This window comes from Galeopterus variegatus, unplaced genomic scaffold, assembly GCF_000696425.1.
Source record: "Galeopterus variegatus unplaced genomic scaffold, G_variegatus-3.0.2 Scaffold4050, whole genome shotgun sequence".
In the NCBI taxonomy this organism is placed as follows: Eukaryota; Metazoa; Chordata; class Mammalia; order Dermoptera; family Cynocephalidae; genus Galeopterus; species Galeopterus variegatus.
The window spans coordinates 107,760-132,772 of NW_007730161.1; the positions used below are offsets into that span (position 1 = coordinate 107,760).

Genomic DNA, 25,013 nt, shown 5'->3' on the forward strand with positions numbered 1-25,013 from the left:
CCCTGTGGCATTGGAAAGGTATGACTAACAAGCCGAGAATCCAGGGGGTCAGAACTCATCCCTTTCTGCAACAGATCATGGAAGGCTTTGTGGAGAAAGTGGCATTTTAACTGAGCTTCAAAGAATAGGTAGGATTTAGAAATGCAGTGTATGGGGGAAGAAATGCTGCCTATAGCCAACCCAAATAAGGAAGTAAAGTTGTGAACAGAGCCTCGTTTATGAGAGAGAATGACAAAGACCACCTATCGTTCACACCTAGATTTCTGTTTCATGGGTTGTTTAGTGGAAACCATTTGTCTTGCTGAGTAGTTCTACTGTCTAAAAAATATGCTGATGAAAAGGAGAAAAAAAAATTTTTTTAAAGGAAAAATAATAAGTAAATAAATAATAAAAATATGTTGATGAGAGTTCCTGATAAGAAAGGAGAGGGGAAGGCTGAAATGTGCCTGGCACATTTCCGGGTGCTTTCATATGTAACAGAACCTTTCTCTTATATGGACAATTATTTCATGAATAAAGGTGGCAGCAGAAGTACAGTGCCTTTCTGAGCCTGAGTCACTTAAGTTTACTGGGGGCATGTGCTGTCCTAAACAAAGATGCATGAATAAAAGCTGACAGTGGTCCCAGAACTGAGGCAAGTGCTGTCAGGAAATGGCAGAGGGTGGCTTTGGAGTAAAAGGATTTAGGGTTGAATCCAATTTGACCTTTCTGTGACCTTCAACAATTCATTTAACCTCTCTAAGTTTCAGAGGAGTAAGGAATAAAGTTGATAATACTTATTTCAAGGGATTGTTAGGCTTAAATGAGATAATGTTTTGAAAATATCTAACATAATACCTGGATTGCAGTGGGCATTTAATAAATTTTAGCTTGTGGTTGTTATCATTCTTATTTCACAGAAAGGGAGAAATAGCCTTATTAGGTAGATTTCTTGGTCCTTCATGTGTGTAAAAGCAGACAGACTTGAATATAAAGCCCACCTTTACCTTTGATTAATTAGCCTGAATGAACTTGGACAAGTTATTTAGTTTTCTGAATCTCATTTTTTCATAATTTCTTCTCTAAGGGGATATAAAGAGAGAATGTGTATCACACTGCCTAGCACAGAAATGTAGTCTAGTGGGGAGACTGACCAATTAATCATAATATTGTAAGTGCTAGGTAGTTAAAGTTAGTGCTAGAACAAGCATCCTGCTTTTCTAACAGGAGGAATACTTGCGAGACTTAGATTTTCTTTCTTTTTGTGTTTTTTCTTTTTTCTTTTCTAAAACAAACAAAAAAAATTCCATTTGTGTGGGAAGCTGTAGGAAAGCAGGTGCTTTTCACCTAGACAGGTTTGAATCATTCCCCTGTATACAGTACTTGCTGTGAGTTTGTATGTTGTCTTCAGTAATGGTCCTTGGTTGCACTGAGCCACTCAGGTTTGTTAGTTCATTCAGTCATTCATCTTATATTTGTTGAGCACCTGCCGTGGTCCACATATTTTCTCAGTTGGTTCCCTTCACAATAGCCCATTGGTAGAAACTTTAATTCTTGTGTCTCTTGTATAGGGAATGCCTCTTCACACCATGTTCAGTGCACTAGGGGCTGCTTTGCAGAAATTTCCATCAAGCTTTCCCAACCTGGGTGTCCTTGTCTCTTCCTTGCCCCTGTCAAAGTTTAAAAGACATACCTGATGTCAGTGCCCTGGACATCCAGCAGTGTTGCAGCTGTGTCTGTGTTACTTCTGGTTCTGCAGCAGATGTTGGGTGGAGAAGCTCCTGCAGTGTAATGTTGACTTCCAGATGGTGGGCATGGGGAAAAAGAAGGCATGACAATGGGAGGGGAGGCCTCAGGAAGTGGGTGACAGGAGGCAGTAGACAGGTAGTGGGCAGAGGAAAGACATGACGGGTGGCAGAGGGAGGAAGTCACAAGGAAGAGGAGAGATATGTTACATGCTTATAATAGAAACTGACTCAGAATTTACAATTAGCAAAATAAATGTCTGCATAGTTACTTCAAAAAACCACACAATGTTAATATGTTTACCATCAGATATATCTCCACATAAATAATATTTGATTTTTAGTAGATGGTGATTAAAGTTTGTTGCTGATGTATGGTTCCAGAAAAGCTATAATTACCCAGTCATGATATGTATACTCATGAACTTGAATTTTTAAATTAAGGAAATTAAATTGATATTTTTGATTTGTTACATTTAACTTCTTTTGACCCTTAATTTTAGATTCAGATTGTGATATGTACAAGGATCCTTTGTAGTTTGTTATTAGTGAAGCTAATTTTATGTGTAAATTAGATTTATAGACAATCTATTGATGATAAAGACATGTAAATAGCCATAAGTCAAATATAACAATTCTCCACAATCCCCAGAAGAGTTCATTAATACATCTGCGTACGTTAGACAATAGCTACCAGGGCTCATTGTTTTCATATAACTTTAGCTAGTTATATAATTCAAAGGCAGACACCTATCTTGATTTTATTCATGTAAAGTTCTTACTTTACCAAAACTTTGATTCAGTGTTGATTTTCATCACAAAATTTTAGTCATTAATTTCATTTGTAAAACTGAATTCACACCATGTCAATGTACAACAATTTCAAATATCACTGTATTTGCATTTACCAGTTACCAGTTCTTGTTTTAACAGATAGGAATTGCTAGGTATCCCTATATGTTTTGCTCTGGGTTAAAGTAGCATTTCTTCTTCATTTTAAAATTGCTAATATAAGTAAGAAATTAAGAGCCTAGAAAAGTTTGACTTCTTGGAGCAGAGCAAAACATAATTGCAAACAAAAAGCAATAAAGGATAAGCCTAAGATCTAAAAAGCATTTCGAGGGCCGGCCCGGTGGCGCACTGCTACAGTGCGCTGCTTGGGAAGCGCGGTGGCACTCCCGCCGAGGGTTCGGATCCCACATACAGACCGGTTCCCGCTCACTGGCTGAGCGAGGTGTGGGAGCAACACCGAGGGTTGCGATCCCGTTGCCGGTCCCGGTCCGGTACGGGCGCGACACTGAGGGTTGCGATCCGTTGCCGGACACGAAAAAAGACAAAAAGGAAAAAAAATAATAATAATAAATAAATAAAAATAAATAAATAAAAAGCATTTCTAATCCTGAGAAGAAAAACTAAGAACCTGATATCCACAGAGTCCCTCAGAAAAGTTATTTATTCTAATTATTTATTCATTCATCAAACATTTGGTGCCTCTTGAAGAACATGCCTTTGGGGACCTTCTGGTGGAATGAGGAAACAGACAACTGAAAATAGTGGGATGAGTACTGTGACAAAAGAGTACAGAGTTTGGGGAATGGTGAAGGAATACTCGTATGTACTGAGGTGGTCGTAGGAGCACATGCCAGAGTGCTATTCAAGACATCAAACCACCAGTGCCGCATGAGCAACAATCAATGACATGACTGTTCCAGTGCCCACTAGCTCAATATCAACACTGAGTATGTGAAGGGGGCACCTAACTTGTGCTGGGAACTGGGGGTCTAGGAAGGCTTCCTGGAGGAGAGGAGATAATGGCTGAGTTAAATCCTGTAGGAGGAATAGGGGGGAGCTAGATAATGGGAGGGCAGATGGGATTTTACCAACAAAGGGAACTGCATTGTTGGTGTTGGGGTAAGGGGAGTGGGAGTCACAGCAGACCAGTAGCTCTCTCCAAAGATACCTTCCTCTCTAATGCTTACAATCAATCCTTTTATGCCCTCCATAAAAGGAGGGAGAAGGGTTTAAGAGTTATCTGATTCCTCCACACCTCTGAAATTTACTTATGGCAATTTGTTCCATAACTTACTTGGGTGTCTGGTACCTGTCACCTTAGGGTTTCATCCAAAACTTGGATTTTTGTCATCTTGGTATACATTCTCCAAAATGAGATTAAAGACCAGGGGAATGAACACAAGGGAAATACATATTTCAAATCATGGGGATAGATGAGTTGAGGAGGTAGGCAAATGGACAGACCCAATCCACAGAGAAATGAATTACAGATAGAGCCCAGTAGCTATTAATTCAAGAAATTTTTTTTTTTTTTTTGTCCTTTTTGTGACCGGCTGCACGGTGCTCAGCCAGTGAGCACACCGGCCATCTCTATATAGGATCCAAACCCGTGGCGGGAGTGATGCTGCACTCCCAGCGCCGCACTCTCCCGAGTGCGCCACGGGCTCGGCCCTAATTCAAGAAATTTTAAGTATTTGTTTTGTCAAATGACATTATTGTTTAGGATTTCTGCTTCCTCTTACAGATGTTGATCCTGACTCAGAATATTGCCCAACTGGAGGCCCAGGTGGAAAAGGTTACAAGGGATAAGAATTCAGCTATTAATCAACTAGAGGAAATTCAAAACCAGCTCGCTTCTCAGGAAATGGATGTCACAAAGGTACAAAAAGAGATTTTAGCTAACAATTAAGTAAATGTTTTCTTTGAAAAAAAATGTCTTAATATACAAAGCAATTACTGTTATCAGGAAGAAGTTTGGAGTAGAAAAATTTTGTCGTTTCAGGAATAATAACAGTCCACCTAATGGCCATTCAGCAAATATTTACTTACTGTATGTAGGCCCTTTCCTGGATATGGCAAATACAAAGATGAATCAGACCCAAATAATGTCCTTGAAGAGCTTAAGGGTTAAGTGGCAGAGACAGACTTGTAAATGAGAGTTATATTACTTTAATTATGGAATATTTGATAAAACTTTTATTTCTAAATTAGTTAATGAGGGGTGAATTTTTTGGCCATAGATAGCATAGGGTTGGTCTTCACAGTAACCATCAATGATTTTTTTTTTTCCTTTGGCAGCTGGCTGGTATGAGGATCCAAACACTTGACCTTAGTGTTATAACACTGCTGCTGTTGTAGGGAGCTAACCTGCCAGCCCTATAACTGTCAAAGACATATATATTTACAACATGAAAAGATGCTTAACATAAAAAATCCTCCACCTTCCATTCCTTTTCAGACCTGGTTTCTGAAGTCAGTATTCTAAAACTCTTAAGTTCTTGTTTTATTGGTGCTTAAATTTGTACTTTAAAATGCCACAGTGTCTTTGCTACGGGCGTCACTAACATGTGAACCAAGAACTAAAATAATGGTCTTAACTGGCTACAATTAACATATAAGGTGCATATTTTAAGAAGTACTAGAAGTCCATCTAGATTTCAATAATCAATTGCTTTAAAACTAAGAAACGAAATATGGGAATGTATAACGTAATAAATGAAATCAATTTATATTTCACCACTAAATATACATATAATTTGTTTGAAATACTTACCCTTTCCATATTGCCTTTTACCCCTCAATATATTTTCCTAAATTCTGATGCATTTTTAATGCCATTTTTTGTTCTATGCTTTAGTAATTAAAATGAATTTTAACTTATGTATTTTAGGCAAAGGAGCCATTTTCTCCCCTTTTTATCCTTGAATTTCTGTGATTTTCTGTTTGCTTTCTAAAATTCAAGCTAACTAATACAGGACTTTCAGAACCTCATATTTGCCAATATACCTAATGTGTTTGTGTGGAGGCAGGGGTGGAAGTAAGCGGACTGGTGCCAAGGGATAGAAATGCTTAACCAAAATTTATGGATGAGACAGTTTTCAGTTCATTATAGGGAGAGAGCTTTCTGTTGAAATCTGGTACAGTAAAGAGTAAGTTCTCTGTCTCTTGAACTTTCCAAAAGGACTCAAGCATTAGAATAATGATTTGACCAAATGACCTTGTGGTTGCTCGGAACCCTGAAATAATATAATTCTAGTTCATTTTAAATTGTTGATTTATTTTAGATAGAATTTAAATGTTATGGATAAATTTAGTAAATGCTAAACTGAAAGTAGTAAGAGAAGGGAACTTTAAAAGTAAAATTAAGGGACAGGATAATTTTGAATAAGACCTGATGCTTAGACATTTTTTACATAATAAGTTTGTATTGGTGTTGGGTTTTAAACATCCTGCTTATGTAATTATTATTTTCTGATATTATCAATTTGGCTTTTTTCCCATTTCATTCAGATGTAAATCAAGTAGATCAGAATAGTAAAGAAGTGAGAAAGAAAATGAATTAGGGCCCCTCTAATTTTTTTCTAAAATGCTTAATTTAAAATTTTTATTTAGCCTTAAAATGAATAGCTTTTGTAAATTTGTGATTTTTGAAAATGGAAAGAATCAACTCTTACACATTGAAGACATTTGAATTTCAAGTCGAATTTTTAGTAATTTCATTCTTATTCTAGGTTTCTGAAGGCTACTGGGGAGAAACTTACTTTTTTTCTGTCACGTCACTAAGTTTTGAACTCAGATTAGTTTACTTTCTTAACTATTTTCATTTGAATGTAGGCAATGCATATAAATTTTATACCTTAGTATATTCTGATACCTCAGTAATGATGAAACTAATTTCTAAAGTTTCCAAAGTCGTCATTTTTGGAGAAATACCAAAATTAAAAAGTTTCAAGCAAATATAACCTTTAGATAATATATGATTTTTAAAAATCCGTATTTGTACATTAGAAGCAGACTTAGCAGACTTGTGTATTAATGGATCAGTCTACAGGTTCTTAGTTATCTCAAAAGGTCCATAATTTCTTTATTTACATTTATCTGCTAATTACATTTTCCAAATATATTTCTGTGGAGGCCGTGGATTTGCAGGGGGGGGGGACAAAATGTATACAGGATGATACACAATACTTTTTAGATATTGTGTGTGTTCATTGTTTAATGATATATTAAAATTATTTCACTTAAATATATATTTTTTCTTTCATGTTGAATGTTAGTTATCAGTGCAGAGTGTGCTTAGTTCCAGTCTTTGACTTTTGCCAGAAGAATCTTCCTTAACTTGAATACATAGTATTGTGCATAATAAGATTGACATTATATAAAAAGCTTACAGTAAATACCGGGTACTATACACCTAAATATCAATAATATAGTCTATTAACAGAGAGAAAATTTTAAAATAAATGTCCTTAAATAAAAGCTTAATTGGTGAAATCTTTAAAGAAAAATTTCATAGAGTATTTAATCATAACAATTTGAGTGAATAATAACGTAGCTTGCCATTTTAATTACTAATTTTACCTAGTTGAAATTTGCATGGTAGTGCATTTTGGTTGATAATATGCAATTGAAACTATTATTTTACATAAAATAATCTTGGGCACATTACTTAAATTCTTTAGTTATGTATTTCTTTATTTATAATTTGAGATTATTAGACTCAATAATTCCTGATATTGCCTCCAAATCTTAACAGGCTATATTGAACATCCTAACAGAAAATGCCATTCGTAGAAAAGTTCTTTTGTATTTTATCTATATGACCTCTAGGGGGCACCAAAAGATCTAATTGCAGGTATCTCTTGGCAGATTCCAGCAGCTATTGATCTAGTTTTTACAATCCAACAGGTGTGTGGAGAAATGCGCTATCAGCTGAATAAAACCAAAATGGAGAAGGACGAGGCAGAAAAGGAGCACAGAGAGTACAAAGCAAAAACTAAAAGGGATCTTGAAATTAAAGATCAGGTAAGAGATGACACAAGTGTAACTGCAGCAATTAAAGATACAGCTAACGTACTTTCTGAAGTTGATGTGGTTTTATTCCTAAGTTATTTATTTCTATTAAATTGTTTCTAACTAATGGAATGATCCAGTATCTACTGTTAAAAGAATTGTATTTATAGTTATCTAAAATTATCACCTTTCACATGAAATAGTGAGAATATAACTGCATGCATATAAAATGCCATTCTGACAGGTCATAAATATACATTTGGATATGTGTATCTATTACTTACAAAAGTAAAAAAAAATGTTCTAATGCACAGTTTGAACCTAAAATATACATACATAAAGTTCTTGAAAGATGCCAACTTGAATCCAATTTTAAATGAAAAAGTTTAAAATTTGTAAGATGAGATGAGTTGATATGTAAATATGTCAATCAAATTGATTGTTGGCAGAGTGAAACCAGTTTTAACTAAGATAACCATGAATACGTTTGCTCAGAAAGCCTAAATACAGTGACATTAAAATGCTGCTTACTTCAATTTCAGTTTGAACAGATGTTTTATGTAATATCTTTGTGAAGATCATGTAGATACTCCAATTTTAATTGACAACATGCATAAAGTTTTTAGAGAAGCAGTTCTAATAGGCTGACTTTTGATTTTCTTTTTTTACAATATAGTACAGGACATTGAAGGCTTGTATTCTTTATGTTCAGTGAAAGCGGGTTTAATCTATTCAATTAAAATAAGATTGAGTTTGTTAGTGTCAGTATTTTAAAGAATTCACTGCAGTTTAGAAGTAAGTAGCTCCAAGTAAATTTATTTCAGATATACTTCTAGTCCAAGACTCTTTATTATATTTTCTAACACTTTCCCTTTCAACCCGTTCAACTCTTTATGATGGATGACACAAGAAAGTTGGGAAAAGTATTGAAAATGAAAGTGATAGCAAGACTTAGAACAGAAAGTTTTTCAAGTCATAACCAAAATGTTCAGTACCAAATTAAAATCCAGACAACCAAAACAAAATTTTGCCACTATATTCATGATGTTATAATGAGTTTCAAATTTTTAGAATATTTTTTCATTATTAACACGTACAAATAATCAAACTATTTTATTTCATCCAGTTGGGGGCGTGCCTGATAGTGAAATGGAAATTCCTTTCTATCAGGGATTGAAGGATAGAAGGGACTGACTGCTAAGTCAAACACAGAGAACTTTCCTTTCCTGATGTATTATATTTTTTTAAAAAGGTATTTATATTGGCTTGTTCACTAGCATTATTATATACCTTATGTATTCTACAGCATTCTGCCAGGATAATATTTTGGACTAACTGGAAAAATATAGCAGGAAAGAGTCTCTGTGTTATTGAAAATTTCATTATAATGTTTGAGAGGGAAAAAAACACTATAGGGAAAATAAGAGTATAATATCACTTGTAAATAAATAACCAGTTTAAAAGTATTTGCATTATTTGTCTTTTAGCACTGTGTCTCATTTTAATTAACCGGTGATGGTATAGAAACTAAAGTTGCAGGATTTTAAAGGAGTAGTTTTCAATTTTAAACATTTCCTGATAGTAGTAAAACATTAACAGTTTTCGTAAGTATTTTCAGTGATATTTTAGGTAGAGATGTGCCTTTTTAGAAGGTTATAGCATTAGGAATAAAACCTCTGCACAGTCAGAAGATGTTTGTGATATGACATGCTTGTTACCATTTTTTCTTGGGCAGAATGTGAGGAAATCTTATAGGTACCCTTTGTAACATTTTTGTATTGAACACAGTTTCAGAAAAGAAAGTACTAGTGTCTCATTCCATGGATGAGTTGGAGTAGCAAAGCCGCAGTTGTTCTGTGGTCTTTCAGCCATGACCTGACCTTCTGTCTAGAAGACCAAAGAGCTACTTTGCTTGGCCACCATCTGCACTCGAGAGAAATTTACATTTAACTTTTAAAAGCTGAGCACGTTGAGCATTTATCTGAAATACCTATAATAATATAAAGCATTTTTAGCTTTTCAAGCATTATATGATATATAATCATTACAAGTCAGAAAAACAGGAAGGCTGTCTCTAGGTTTGCAAACAAGGTGTTCATAATATAGTCATTTGATTCATATTTTAGTTCATCTGACCACTTGATACATTTTTAAAGTAGGTGGGAAACTGTGACTTTGGAATGTGGTGAGAACAAGAGCTTTTTTGATCTATACAAAATAGAGCAAATGGTTGACCACCAAAATAATTTTCCTTGTGACCTGAGCCTTGACTCTGGCATAGTTAGAAGGCGAGGTTAGGAGAGTAACAATGGCAGTCTCTTCTAGCACTTTCTTCTTTTCTTTTGTATATTGTGTCAGGAACCGATGGGTGGATTATCTTCCCGTCAGCTCCTTTGTATCTCTTCAGCTTAGAGAGCTCCTGTCAGCCTCCGAGGCGGCTCATGGTACCCGCCCCCACCCCAAAAGACATTTGTCATGGAGGAGAATGAGAAATCTGTGTTTTTATTTTTATTATGTGCACACACACACACACACACCCATCATGGGAATTTAAAAACATATGTGAGGGTAATGCAAATATTGTCATGAATCTCCACTTTTCCACCACTGTGTTCATCATTTTGCCCATCCCATTTCAAATATCTCACATTTTTTCTCTCAGCTCTCTGTCTTCATTGTTTTCTTCTTCATCTCCTTTGTCTTTTTCTCTCTTCTCTTCTTCCTCTTCTCTGTCTTCTAACTCCACCTCTTCTCCTTTTGCAGAAGTATTTCAAACGGATCTTAGACATTATGCTATTCCACCCATAAATACTCATGTGCATCTATGCAGGGTATTGTTTTACATAATCACTATGTCATTTGCACACCTAACAATATTAGCAATAATTCCTTAATATCAAATAATTCCCAGCTCCTATTCAAATTAATTTGTCTCAAAAATGCTTGTTTTACAGTTGGTTCATTTGAATCAGGAAAACAGGTATGTTTTTGTATGTTAGAATGCTATGGTATTACCCTCTTTTTTAATGGGAAATAAAGGGAAATCTTAGCAAAATTTCAACTTTCTTTGTTGTCTATTAAATTTATGCATAATGTTTTGATTTTGCTTTACATTTATAAAATGCCTCATCATCATTCTAAAGAAATATGAATTAACCTTGTAGCAAACTATTTGAGGGAAATGACTATCATGCAGCATTCCTGATCCTCATATCCCAAAATGCAACAATAATTTCAGAGCCTTGTAGTTAAGATTTAGGAATGCTTCAGGAAGCCCTGGAATTACAGGGGTGAGCTGACCTGAAATGAATAACACGTAAGTGGAATTTTCTTTGTCAGCTTCCATTTGGGTAGATGAATCTCAGAAGATGACTCTTTATAGCCTCTAACCTTTGATCAGGGCCCAGAGCAAAGTGAAAATACAGGGCACTTTGTTCAGAAAGTGGGAAAGAAGTGATATTAAAGGTACTAAAATATAAAACTTTTTTCTTTCTTCTTCAGTCTTTTTCTCTTTCTCTCATGACCCGTAATGGTGTTTTTTATTTGCTATTAAATGCCAGGCTTCCTCTAGTGCAGGGATGCTCATGGGGAAGTGTAGTCCCCCACAGGAACCCCATAACTGGGCCTGCATATGTGGCCCATCAGCTTCTGAGTTCTCCCTTCCACTAGCCACAGGACCTACACACCATGCCCCAGTGGTGAGCGGGGAGTCAGGCGACCTCTAAGATTGCAACCTCCACACTGAGACACACTTGGTACCTGGATCAGGGTTGGGCAAGAGGCTCTGCACTGAGTGCACTGACTGTGCTGTGGTGCTGGCAGCCTGGGGCAGGGATGGTCCCCTCCACGTCCTGCTCTGAGATGTCAGGGGTACACACATTCACCCAACCCTCTCTGGGCTCAAATCCAGGCTCCTGCCAGGGGCAAAGGACAGCAGCAGAACACGTCTCCCCCTCTGACACGACCCAGCCCCCCTCTGGGAGGAGGGCAGCAACAGTAGCTAGGCAGGGACAGGAAAGAGGAAGTGGAGAAGTGCCCCAGGCTGCAGTGAGGCAGGAGAAGGACAAGACTGCACACCTGGGCCGAGACTCCATCGTCCCGTGAGGCTGCACTTACAAAACACAAATCCAAGATAAAATCATTAAGAATTTCGAGACATCAACCGCACAGCATTAAACTACAAGAGCAGGACACTTCTATGAACAGTGCCCACATGACTGCACTGATCACATACCTGTGAAGCTTCCATGACCAGTGGGAGAGGCAGAGATTTGATATGCTAATGCACATATATGAGAGTACCTCAAAAAATGGAATTAAAAGATAGCATTAATCTTTCCATGAACTTTTTGAAGACCGCTGGTATAAACTCCCCTTTCATGGATAGACATGTATGCATATTTAATGTGCCCATAAACCCTGTATCCATAAAAGAGGGTTAGACAACTATAGCACTCAAACCAAATTTGGCCTGCTGTCTGTTTTTACAAATAAAAGTTGATCAGAACTCAACCACACCCATTCATGTATGTATTGCCTGTTGCTGCTTTCCTGCTACAACAGCAGAATTGAGGAATTGCCGCAGACCATAGAGCCCACAAAGCCTAAAACATTTACTGTCTGACCCTTTACAGAAAAAGTTTGCCAACCCCTGCCCTAAGTATAGAAATACAACTGTATTTTTAAAGTTTTCTCTGCCTTGCTAGAATGCAAAGCTTTGAGTTTGAAGACCCACCAATCTTAAATTATAACTGAATGGTTTTATAGTCTCGGGCAGCACAAAACAAAAGTGCCAAATCCCTGGTCTCCTAATCACCTACTGGCATTGCCAAGTACGTATATCACTGGAAGTCATTGTCTTATTAGAGGCACATGGCTTAATAATGGCTTGAATGGGAGTATAAATACAGTACTGTTTTATATTTACAAATTTGGTTTTAGGTTAGTACCAATTTTATTTTTTAGAGATAAGAGAACTGACATAGAAAGCTCTTCTTACCAGTACTGTCATAAGTTATAACTTTGGAGTTGTGGCTACTATTGAGTAGGAAACATAACTTATCCTAATGGAGTAATCAATGCAAATATTTAAGGGTAGAGAACATATACAAAAGAAATAGATTAGAAAATTTTGGCTGGAGTATAGTCCAGCCACAAAAAAGAAAAAAGAAAAATTTGGCTGCAAAAATTAGGGCAAACAAAGGATTTGAGGGTTGCTCATATCTACAATAGTATGATTCAGCACTTCAATACTGACATTAATCATGGAGCATTTCAACACAGGAATTATTTCCTACATTCAATTGACTTGATTAATTAGGATTAATCCAGTTGATTAAAATGGAAGAACGGCATCTATTTTGTGATGAGAGGAAGCCCTGCAAGTCCTGTAAGTCAGTCCTACTTAAGGCTAGAGAAATATACAAGCAAAAGAAAAATTGAAGAATTGTACTTTTTTACTTAGAGAAGACTGAAGCATTGCTTCACTGTCTTCATAGATTTGACAGGTTATTTCGAGGAGAAAGTTAAACATCTGATCTTGATCTTTAATATGGAAAGAACAAGAACAAAGCGATTTAATCACAGCAACTGGAAATCACAACAGCCTGAAATAAGAATTTTCTGACAGTTAGAAGATTGAAATAGATTGCTGCAATAGACCATGGAACTTTCTTCCCTCATATTTTTAATTTTAAATAGTAGCCCCAATATGATTTACTTGAAGACCCAGCTTATGGACCTCTGAGGCCTACTGTATTCTGTTTGATTCTGGAAACATCCTAGAAATAGATTGCAGTATGTTACAAGTAACAGTGGTGTTAGTCTTTTCTTCTTCAAGCTTAGCACCTACGCATTAAAGTAAAATCCCGTTCAGTTCTACTCTCTGCTTCGTGTCTATAAAGATATATATTCTCTTCAGAAGGCTTTTGGGGAATATGCTAAGATAATGGACAAGTTCTCGAGAGCTAGACTTCAGGGACTTATCCAACTACCACCTGCATGCGGTCTCACTTCCTTCTCTAAAAAATGACTGGGAGAGGGGCCACTTGGGCATGCCTTTGGCACATGTAATCACTCGGTCCTGGTGATGACAGCGTTGCTCTCCAGTGTTCTTCACACCCTCTGTCAGTGCTGTAGGCTTAGCACATTCCTGTCCTGGCTGCTCACTCAGGCAACAGCAGTTCCAGGGGGCTTGTCTTACCCAGACCAGTATATTAGACACTGTGGGGGTAATAACTAGAAGACCCAGGTCCTGCCCTTAGGGAGTTTATATTCTAGTCGAGGAGGCAGAGTACACATTCGAACATGCCTTAAGATTACTTGCGAAGCAGCTTATCGACAAGTGCAAATTAATGTAGTGTGAACTTCATGCTGGCTACAGCCCATGAGAGGGAGAATCTGGTTCCATGTGTGTGATGCAATAAAGCTTTTTTTATAGCATCTTCTCTAAGTATGCCCTAAAGCATTGTTCAGCATACTTAGATAAATTTGTGTTCTTATCACAGCCTAACCAAGAATTGTGAGAAAATTCTTCAGCCTGGCGTATGTCTAATAAATCAGCCTCTTTTGTTCTTGTCCTGGATGGTGCTTCAATGGGACAAATAGGATTTATTGGATTATGCAAATAATTTGGAATATCTCTATTTAATAAATGTCTTAAAATATTGAACTTATTGCTTTTCTAAAACACCATGCCAAATTAGTTTCTTCATTTTAAATCATAATTATGTTAGTAAGTTTACAACATTAGCAGTAAAAGAGAAAGGGTTTTTTTTGTTTGTTTGTTTGTTTTTTACACAAAGGAACAATTCCAAGTAAATCCAGTGAATAATACCAAATTGGAGATCCTTGGGGCATTTAGCATTTAGTAACTTTATTAATGATTAAGGCAGTTGTTTTCAGTGGCAGTACCTCATTCATAGAAACACTGTCTATAAATTTATGTGCTCAAAAAAGAGTCTATTCTTACTTGTCATTTGATTTTCCAGCAAAGATAATAATGCTATCCACCATAATAATCTATTTTTAAAGGTCAAATATATAAGAAGAAACAATATATCTGAAAATAACATTCTATGGCCATTTAGGAAGTAGCACAAATAAGAAACAAAGCAAGCCCACTTAGAAATAACATGCCTAGGGGATAAACGTTTAGAAATAAATGTTTTCCTTTGGATAGGAATATAAAACTGTAAACTGAACTCACGGAATACTTTTGTGTTTTAAGGAACTCATAGGGTTCAATCTGCTACTGGCTCTAAAGAAATATAATTTCCACTATATTTTCAATTTCACTGGATGATATATATTTCAGTCCTTTAAAACTTTTTTGCATGTTTATTTTGACTTGAAAAGTTGGCTCATCATGTCAACCTGCCAGCCTTGCAGAGTGTCTTCCCAGGTACTAAGTCTGCAATTCTGGTAGCTACCAGGTGGTAGGAGTTCTTTGAATGTTTCCTTGCAGGCCAGCAAGCTAAGAGGCATTAGACATAGGACAGCTGCATATGCTTTGTTACAGACCAGAAATATTATTACCAATATCCAGTATGAATATTACTAATTACTACATGTGTATACACTTTAAAACAATATTTATTGTATAAACATAAGCACATCAACAGAAGCCAATAATTCCATCACCCAATAGAACAAATTGTTTTCATTTTTCTGTTTTACCTTTTACTTTTTGTCCATATGCATATATGATATTTGCAAGCTGCAAACATAGTCTAGATATAATTTTGGGTTTTTGCTTTTTTCACTTAACATTATTTTAAGCATTTTTCTGTGTTGTTCTTTATTCTTCATAGTGATTAATATGACCATTTACATGTACTTTTACAGGAAAATGATAGTAAGTCAGATTTTGAAGAGAACAGACAGTGTTACAAATTTAACTCCCTTTTGCCCTAAACATCACTTGTTGCTTTAATTCAACAACTATATATTGTGTGCACTGTGCTGGCCTATAATGAATTTCTGTTCGAAGTGAGTATGTAGGACAGATAGGCAAATAAATATATGTCAAAGAAAACATAGTAATTATCAGCAAACAAACGGTATGGGAATTTAGAAGAGGGAAAGATGACATCCTTGCAGGATGCTTAGAGTGTTGCCCAGCATAGATGGGAGAGGAAGGCATTTGGTTAGAAGGTCCACCATGGTAGCTTGAGCAAAGGAATGGGGGTAGAGGGGAGAAAGGAGGATGCTTTCTTTTGATTCTTTTGTGTTTTGATTCCATAGCATTCTCATATAACTGACAGTAGCTCAAGTGCCACGTCTTCGTTATAATAGATTGCCCCTAGAAAATGGGCTTCTGTAACTCTCAGAACCCCAGTATAATTGCCTGCTCACAACGTATCGCATGCCCTGCAGTCAGGCACAGAAGTCATATTTTGGGAATGTTTGCTTATGTTTTTATTTCCTTTGTAGTATTTTCTATGTAATGGAAAAAATTTTTAATTTTAATAAATGTCACTTTATTAACAGTGTTAGAGTGAAGTAGGATTAGTTTCCTATGAATAAAGAATTGACAGTTATTTGGTGATTTATGGAGGATTACCGCATGACTGGTGACGGAAGGTGAAGCACAGGCTACTACTGTACTAATGGACTGTGCGTCCAAAGACTTGACTTCTTGATTTGGCTTTGCAGCTAACTTCCTGAGCAAATCTCTCATAGCCTGTTTTTTCCCCCAGTGAAAGGAGAAGTTTGGATAAGTGATAGCTAAGGTTTTCTCTAGCTCTTCGTTCTTATATTTCTAGAAACATAGGAAATATTTCTCTGCCCCTTTTCATTATGAATTAATTATGAAAATCAATGAAAACTACTTGGAATCTCAAGTATCATTTCGTATTTTCCAGTTATTCACCCTTATTTTATAAAAATGGCATTTCTGTTAAGATTATAAAAATGAATTTTTACTATCACCATCAGTTTTAGATCATATTCTTTTCATTATGATTAATAATAGAACAATAAAATGTCTAGCCCGTTTAAGCAGTTAAATTAGACAGTCATAATTTGATTTGCTAAAAGAAAGCCTCACTCTGAATTAAGAATTCAGTTCTACTGGATAGATTTTAGGCACCAACAAACTGTCAAAGGTAGCATTTTGGGGACGTAGCCAGCTTTTGCAAAACCTGTGGCATTAAATACCCTTGGCCAGAGTTTCTCATGTGTGTGAACGCATGGTCATTGGGAATTCCTGGGTGGGCTCCCACTTGAGAAATGTAGCATTGACGGTTAATGCTTTCACTTTCTGTTTTTACCTGATGCGCTTGTAATTGCAGCCACGGAATGAAATGCTGTGGCAGTTCTGGACACAGACGACACAGTGATTATATTAAGTTTTTGTTTTTAAATCATAAAAATGAAAACAATTTTTTTTTTTATTATTCTCTTAGAGATTTCACAGATCCCCAGAATGTCTCCCAGACCCTCACTGGAGTCCAGTGTGAGACAGACCATCTTAGACAGAGACTCTAGATAAACTAGGCTACTCACGATTATTAATAAACTTTAAGGTATTTAAGGTTTTCCTGTTACTCTTCTTAACAGATGATCAAGTTAACTTAACCCTTTTTGGTGTTAATATCTGTACTTAAGTGGGTTAGTTATATTAACATTTAGGGAAGACAAGAAAACTGCAGGGTTTTTATTTCTGGCTTGGCTTCTGCTGTCCCTGAAAATTTGTGGAGTTCCTTGTGAGGAATGGAAAATTCTTCTTTGTACAGAATCTTTCTACTTACAACTGAAGTTCTGATATCTTCTCACTCTCTCTCTCTCCTTGGTAGTAGCATTAGCCTGTCATCATGAGTCAAGCTGTGGTTGAAAGTTCCCATTAAAGTACAAGGGAATGCTCATATATTTTTATTTTTATTTTATTATGTTTTGTTTTGTTTTGTTTTGGTTGTTTATGAATATTCATGGGGTACAAGGCAAATTGTCACCACTCATGCCTAAGATGTGATGGCCAGATCCATACTGGCAGCATGTCCATTACCACATACTGTGATTATACCTCATGTCCTCCACCCAATTATCCCCTCAATTCTCCGTGACCTCTCTCCCCAACCCCCTTTCCCCACTCCACTTTGTATCCCTAGGTATGTTCTCTCCCTCTATCATATATTTTTAGAGAGAATGGCAGGCAAGGAAAAAGAGGAGGCAAAATAAACTCTTAGGGAGACCTTAAGAAAATGACAGAGAAAGAATCATTCCACCTGAAAGACTGTCCCATCATCCTACGTTTCTATTGGACTCTTCTTTAACATGCTTAGAATTTTCTGCATAGAAATCTGAATTCACTCGTACCGAGAGTGATTGTCATATTAGAAACTTTAGGGTGTCATTTTCAACTTGTCTTCACAACTGAGTATATCATAGAATAATAGAATTGTCAGGGGGGTCAGTGTTCCTTCCCTAATTTACTGGAGGTCCACTCTGTGCATAGTGCTTTAAGCCATCAAGCATTTATATGACAAGAACCAGATATGTTTTAGTCTGAAGGAATAGTCAAGACAGACTAAGGGATGGATCAAATATCTATTTATATTTATATTTTAAACTCTATATATGGATATATATCTTCCTATAAATCTTACTAATCTGTAACCTGAGAAGTGTGATTTACTGGTGAGTTTTTTTGAGCAGAGCCTGAAGTGTAAAGTGTCTAAATGCTGAATTTAGCATGCCTTAGACTTACCTCAATGGCCAGGAGAGCAAGAAGGGCCCTAGAATTGTGCTAGCTATAAAAACAAGAAAAGAAGACTAGAAGAAAAAGGAAAAAAAGCAGAAGAAAATGGGAAAGCTTTTAGAAGAAGGCATTCTAAAGGCATATACATGAAGAAGAATTGAGCTTTAATCTCTGTTTACACTGCTTCACATTAAACTGTAACTCAGAAGAGGCAAACATGACCACAGATCTATCAGTATAATCCATTAGTATTTTCAGAAGGTAAACTCAATGATGGATTTTTTTTAAAGTATGATTGGTATGATAATCCCCTTCTCCCCCACAAACATTGCTGATTGTTCAGAATAATTTCATGTAGCTTGGCATTTTTCAGAAGATGCTTTTTAACCACATAGCAATAAAATTTATGAAGGCAACTTTTATCTCTAGTGTCTCTTATTTCAATGGTCGCAATCTTGTGTCAAGTATCAAAGTGGGGGAGGGCCTCAGATAATAAAGAGCAGTGGATTGGTGGGCACTGAGACAAAAAGATTTTAATGACTTAGTCTGACACCTTTATTTTGTAGATGATTAGACTGTGAGTGAGCAGAGAATAATTACTATGAATAATAATTATTATATGATTATATATTCTAATAATAATAGTTATTATATTATTATATATTATTCATAGAATAGTTATTTCTATGCATTTATTTATTTAACCAATCATTATTGGTAAACTATAATGTGTCACACAAAATAGGCACAGGGGTTGCAATGAGAAATAATATGTATTTANTTATTGGTAAACTATAATGTGTCACACAAAATAGGCACAGGGGTTGCAATGAGAAATAATATATATTTACTGCTCTTACAACTTTTATAGGCTGATGATGATGTTAAATGTGATGAGAGCACAGTGGAGGGTGTGACCTACTGTGGTGGGGGAGGGTTCAAAAAGATTCTACACATTTACAGTCAATTGATTTTCAACAAGAATAATAAGAAAATTCAATAGGAAAGAAGTCATTTCAACAAATAGTGCTGGGAAAACTGGATACCCACATGTAAAAGAATGAAGTTGGGTCCCCACCTCATATCATGTACTAAATTTAACCCAAAATGGATGAAAGGCCTAAATGTAAGAGCTAAACTTGTAAAACTCTTAGAAGAAAACATAGGCATAAATCTTCGTGACCTTGGTTGAGGCAATAGTTTCTTAGATATGACACCAAAAGTACAGGAACAAAAGAAAAAATAGATAACGTGGACATCATCAAAATTGAAAACTTCTGAGCTTCAAAGTACACCATCAAGAAAGTGAAAAGACAACCACAGGATGGGAGAAAATTTTATGTAAATTATATGTCTGATAAAGGATTTGTATTTAGGATATATAAAGTACAGTTAAAATTTAATAATAAAAAGACAACCCAATTTAAAAATGGGCAGAAGATCTGAATAGACATTTCTTCAAAGAAGATAAACAAATGGTGGATAAACATATGAAAAGATGCTCAGCATCATTATCAAGGAAATGCAAACTAAAACCAAAATGAGGTACCACTTTAGATCACCTAGGATGGCTATAATAAAAAAGACAGATAATAACAAGTGTTGACAAGGATATGGAGAAGTTGGAACTCTCATACATTACTGGTAGGATTGTAAATTGGTGCAACTGCTTTGAAAAACAATCTGGCAGTCGCTTAAAATGTTCAACATACAGTTATTATATGACCCAGCAATTCTGCTTCTAGGTATATACCCAAGAGCAATGAAAACGTGCCCACACAAAAATTTGTACATAACTGTTCATGGCAGCATTATTCATAATAGCCTAAAACTGGTGACAACCCAAAAGTCTATCAACTGATAAATGGATAAATAAAATGTGATGTGTGTGTATGTGTGTGTATACATACATATAGATGTATACATATATGTGTGTTTATACTATATACATATATGTATATATATATAAGTTGGCAATAAAAAAAGAATGAAGTATTGATACATTCTGCAGAGCATGCATACAGAGCATGGATAAACCTTTTTGTTTTTACTTTTTTTTTAAAAAGTTTATTTACTAATATTATTATTTTGTGTACATTCTATGATGTTGTTGTGGAGCAGTGGGAGAGGAGTGGGAGAGGGAAAAGGGGAAGGAAATAGGGTGTGATAAGGAGGAAGGGTGGGGTTGAGGCCTGTGGTATCCCTCTCATTACTGCATGGGAGACCACCGGGCTTCCAGTGGTGGCTTGGTCATTGCTGAGCTGGGTGCAGATATCAGAGGGGTGTGGCTGAAGCCCTTGACCCCCCCCGCCCCAACACAGCTCAGGAGCCCAGGGCACTTGCTGCAGCAGCTCAGTGGTCGTCGCTGGCTGGTTGAGGGTGTTGGGGGTATGGCTGAGGCCCCCAGCCCTCCCCCCTCCCTGGCTTAGTAGCCCAGGGGACTTTTGGCCCTTCTGGGTTTTATAGGTGTTGTTTGGTGATGTGAGACCTTTACTAGTTAGTATCAAACTTTGTCTCTGGTCTGTGGGTATTTTGTTTTTCCTTTCAGTACTGTGTTGGATTTTTTCTATTCCTACCACTTAAACTCTGCACTGGAACTAATTTGTTGTCTTTTGCTTACTTCTAAAATGGGAGAACTTCCTGAGCGGACCAGCACTTGAGCCCTGTGGTTGAGCTAAATTGTTGCTTTGCTACTGATTCCTTGGAGAAGGCTTTTGTGCAGCTCAGGGTTTTTTTATTTTTTTTCCTTTTTGTCTCTTTCACTGACCGGCAACGGGATCGCAACCCTCGGTGTCGTGCCCGCACCAGGGACCGGCAACGGGATCACAACCCTTGGCGTCGTGCCCGCACCGCACTCAGCCAGCGAGCGGGAACCGGTCTCCACATGGGATCTGAACCCTCGGCGGGAGCACCGCCGCACTCCCAAGCGGCGCACTCCAGTGTGCCACCGGGCCGGCCCATGCAGCTCAGGTTTTAATGGTTGATTTTATAGATACTTCCAGGTCTCATGAGATCTGGTACACCTGGTTTGTGTGGAAACTCTGGTCTGGGCCTGAGTCCTTTCAGCAAACTGCACCCCATGCAATTCTATATTCCTGACCAGTCTCCTCTGAGTGGTCCTGCGCTGATTGGAAGGCAGATCAGCTGTCCTTGCTGTGTCCCAGTGTTCTCCCAGTGGGCCTGTCTCCTCTACCGCCCATGCTCCAAACACTTCCCATGGGACAGGCCGTGTGCCAGTCCCTTGGGATGATTCACCAGCCTCTGAGTGGCTCCTTTTTTTCAGGATGAAAATTACTTCTTTTAAAATTATATTCATATTTCAGCAATTAAATTTGTTTAAAATGTTTGATCAGTATTTTTTTATATTTAGCCATTCTCCTAAGTGTAATGGTATCTCATTGTGGTTTCAATTTGCATTTTCCTAGTGATGAATGATATTAAACATCTTTTCCGGTGCTTATTTGCCATCTGTATATCTTCTTCATGTATATCCACTGCTACTTGCTCATTCAAGGTACGATCATCTACATCTGTGTTATTGCAACATTCTCTTAACTGGCCTCCCTGCTCCCTGCTTCCCCATTTAGCCCTGTATAGTAGATTGAATTATGTCCCCCAAAACTCATTGAAGCTTGAATTGTGTCCCTCAAGTTTTATGTATTAGAAACAGCCCCCACTGTGACTGTTAAGAGGGTGGGAAATCCTATTATGGTCATTGAAAGGTGTAGCCTTGAAGAGGTGATTGGATTGTAGGACCCTGCAGTAGTGAATGGATTAAAAATGGTGGTCAGAGGTATGGTTCTGAGGGCATTAAAAGAAGAGAGAGGGGAGTCTGTCTCTGCCATCACTGAAGTCACCATCAAAGAAAGCCTTCACCAGAGGTGTTCACTGGACTTTGGACTTCCCAGCCTCAGAAAACATGCAAAAATTTTGTTTTGTTTTCTTTATAAAATCACCCAGTTCCACGTATTTTGTTATAAGCAACAGAAACAGACTAATATACCCTGTCACAGCATATGAACAAGATGGATTTTTTAAAAATATATTTATTACTATTATTTTTTTACATTCTAAAATATTGTTGTGGAGCAGTTGGTGGGGAGAGAGGAGAGGGGAGGGGGATAGGGTGTGAGGAGGAGAAAGGGGAGCATGGTCAAGGTCCATGGCACCCCCCTAGTTCCAGCAGGGGAGCCCAGTGGGCTTCTGGTGGTGGCTCACTCATGGCTGGGCTGGATGTGGACGTCAGGGGTGTGTGGCTGAGGCCCTCAGCCCCCCACCACCACAGCTCAGGAGCCTGGGGTGCTTTCAGTGACAGCCTGGTGGTTGTCGCTGGGCTGGTTGTGGACATCAGGGGGACGTGGCTGAGGCACTCAGCCCTCCCTCCACTCCAGCTTGGGAGCCTGGGGGGCTTCTGGTCCTTCTAGGTTTTATAGCTGTTCTTTGGTGGTGTTAGACCTTTACTGGTTAATATCAGAACTTTGTCTCTGATCTGTGGGTTTTTTGTTTTTTCTTTCAGTTTTGTGTTGGATTATTAGCTACCTCCACCACTTAAACTCTGTGCTGGAACTAATTTGTTGTCCTTTGGTTACTTCTAAAATGGAGAAACTTCCTGTGGGGACCAGCACTTGAGCCCTGTGGTTGAGCTAAATTGCTGCTTTGCTGCTGATTCTTTGGGAAAGGCTTTTGTGCAGCTCAGGTTTTAATTACTGACCTTGTAAGTACTTCCAGGTCCTGTGAGGTCCAGTACCCCTGGGTTGTGTGGAAACTCTGATCTGGGCCTAAGTCTTTTCAGAGAACTGCACTCCCTGCAGTTCTGTATTCCTGACCTGTCTCCAACTGAGTGGTCCTTCACTGATTGGGGGAGCAGATCAGCTGTCCATGCTGTGCCCCAATGTTCCCCCAGTGGGCCCATCTCCCCCACTGACTGTACTCCAAACACTTCCCATGGGATGGGCCATGCTCTGGTCCCTTGTGATGACTCACCAGCCTCTGAGTGTCTCCTTTTTTCAGTTGTCTACTGCTGCTTCCTCCTACGTGGGTCCACAGGAGCCCTGTTACTTGTTTTGCTGGTTTGGAGGCCACCAAGGCCCTCTTCTCCCTTGCAGCCTCCAAGCAACTTCATGTGAAGGGCACTGCAGCAGCTTTTGCCAGCTCTTGCTCCATGTGCTTACCAGAGCCAGCCTTGAATTGGTCAGGGCTCGAAATGGTCAGAGCAGTCCTTTCTTTCTTTCATCTTGGCTTCTCCTGCCTACATGAACTCTGTAGGTCTCTCCTTCTCTTCCCCTGAGCTCTAGCATCCCTGGCCTGGCATCCATTGCTTTGTAATACTTGTAAATTGGTTGATTGCGGGAGAGAGTGACACTGGGGACCATCTATTCCGCCATCTTGATCAGAAGTCCCTGAACCAGACGGATCTTGTCACTTTTCTGTTTAAAACTATGCTGTGGTTCCCTACCTCAGTCACCGTCAAAGGTGAAGTTCGTATAATGATCTCCAGGTGCTAAATAGCCTGGCCTTCCTGTTACCTGTCGGCCCCCATCCCCTACTTCTCTTTCCCATCACTCTGCCCAGGCTACGCTGGCTTCCTTGCTCTTCCTCAAACACCTCAGCTGCACTCCCACTTCTAGTCCTTTGCACCTGCTGTTGCCTCTGCCTGGAACACTGTTTCCCATGATATTCTTATGGAACACTAGGTTAACACCTTCAAGTCATTGCTCAGACATCATCTCCTCTGTGAGCCCTTCCCTGCGCACCTTATTTTGAAATGGTACACTCTTTCCCCAGTACTCCCTATTCCCTTTTGTGCTTTATTTTACTCCGTATCTTACTAATTTATTTTGTTTATCTGTCTTCCCCCATCACAATATTAGTTTCATCAAGTCATGTCCTCTTCAGTCCAGCCCATATTACTTGACACATTAGCAAAAGCAAATATGTGAAGTAATTTTCATTGTTCTTCTGCTTAACAACTTGGAGCGGCTTCCCATTTGCATTTAGAAACATAAATCTAAACTCCTTTTCATAGTTCACACTGCCCTGCGTAACCTGACCACTGCCTGTCTCTCCAGCCTCTTCTCACCCACTCTTCCTCTGTCTCCATTCACCGGAGCCTCAGTGCTTTTCCTTTAGCTTTTCAGACATGTCAGAGCCCTTGGACAAACATCTACCTTACACGTTCTTCCTTTGCTCAGCCAGCTCTTTCTTTCTTCTTTTGGTCTTCACTTAAATATCTCTACTTCTCTAACAACTAACGTATATTCCACCTCTGTTATTCTCTCATAGTACGTTGTTTTCTTCCTTCGTGGAACTCATTATAATTTTTTATTTATTTACTTTACAAAAAAGATGTCTTCCATTGGAACGTAAGTCACTTGAGGGCAGGGACTCTTTCTTGTCTTATTCACTTTTGTGTTCCAGTGCTCCAGTGCCTAGCATGCAAGCAAGGGTCACAGTAATTTTATGGACGGGTGGATGGATAGGTGGCCGAGAATGCAGGCCCTGAAAGTAGACTGCCTGAATCAAGTTCTCATTTTACTACATACTACCTGGTGCACTTGGACCAGTTACTAAATATGTGCAAGCCTCAGTTTTCTTCTGTGTAAAATGAAAATTGATACAATTCCTGCTTTACAGGGTTTTGTAAAATTTGAAGTCATCTATGTTAACTTTATAACATGATGCATGACATATTATAATTGCTCAATAAATTTTAATGATTTATTTTTTGCTAGTGTTATGATTCTTATTCACATTCTCCATCCTCATCTCTCTCTCTCTCTCTCTCT

General features: G+C 37.9%; 1 protein-coding gene across 2 annotated transcripts in view; it reads left to right on the plus strand.

Annotated features, from left to right (window-relative positions):
- Nucleotides 1-25,013, plus strand: part of SDCCAG8 (serologically defined colon cancer antigen 8) — a 154,686-nt gene that overhangs the window by 65,107 nt on the left and 64,566 nt on the right. For both annotated transcript variants that reach the window (XM_008586621.1, XM_008586622.1), the window contains exons 11-12: nucleotides 4,261-4,395; nucleotides 7,425-7,541. In XM_008586621.1, the coding sequence (XP_008584843.1) occupies nucleotides 4,261-4,395; nucleotides 7,425-7,541 (252 nt within the window). The remainder of the gene's footprint in view (nucleotides 1-4,260; nucleotides 4,396-7,424; nucleotides 7,542-25,013) is intronic.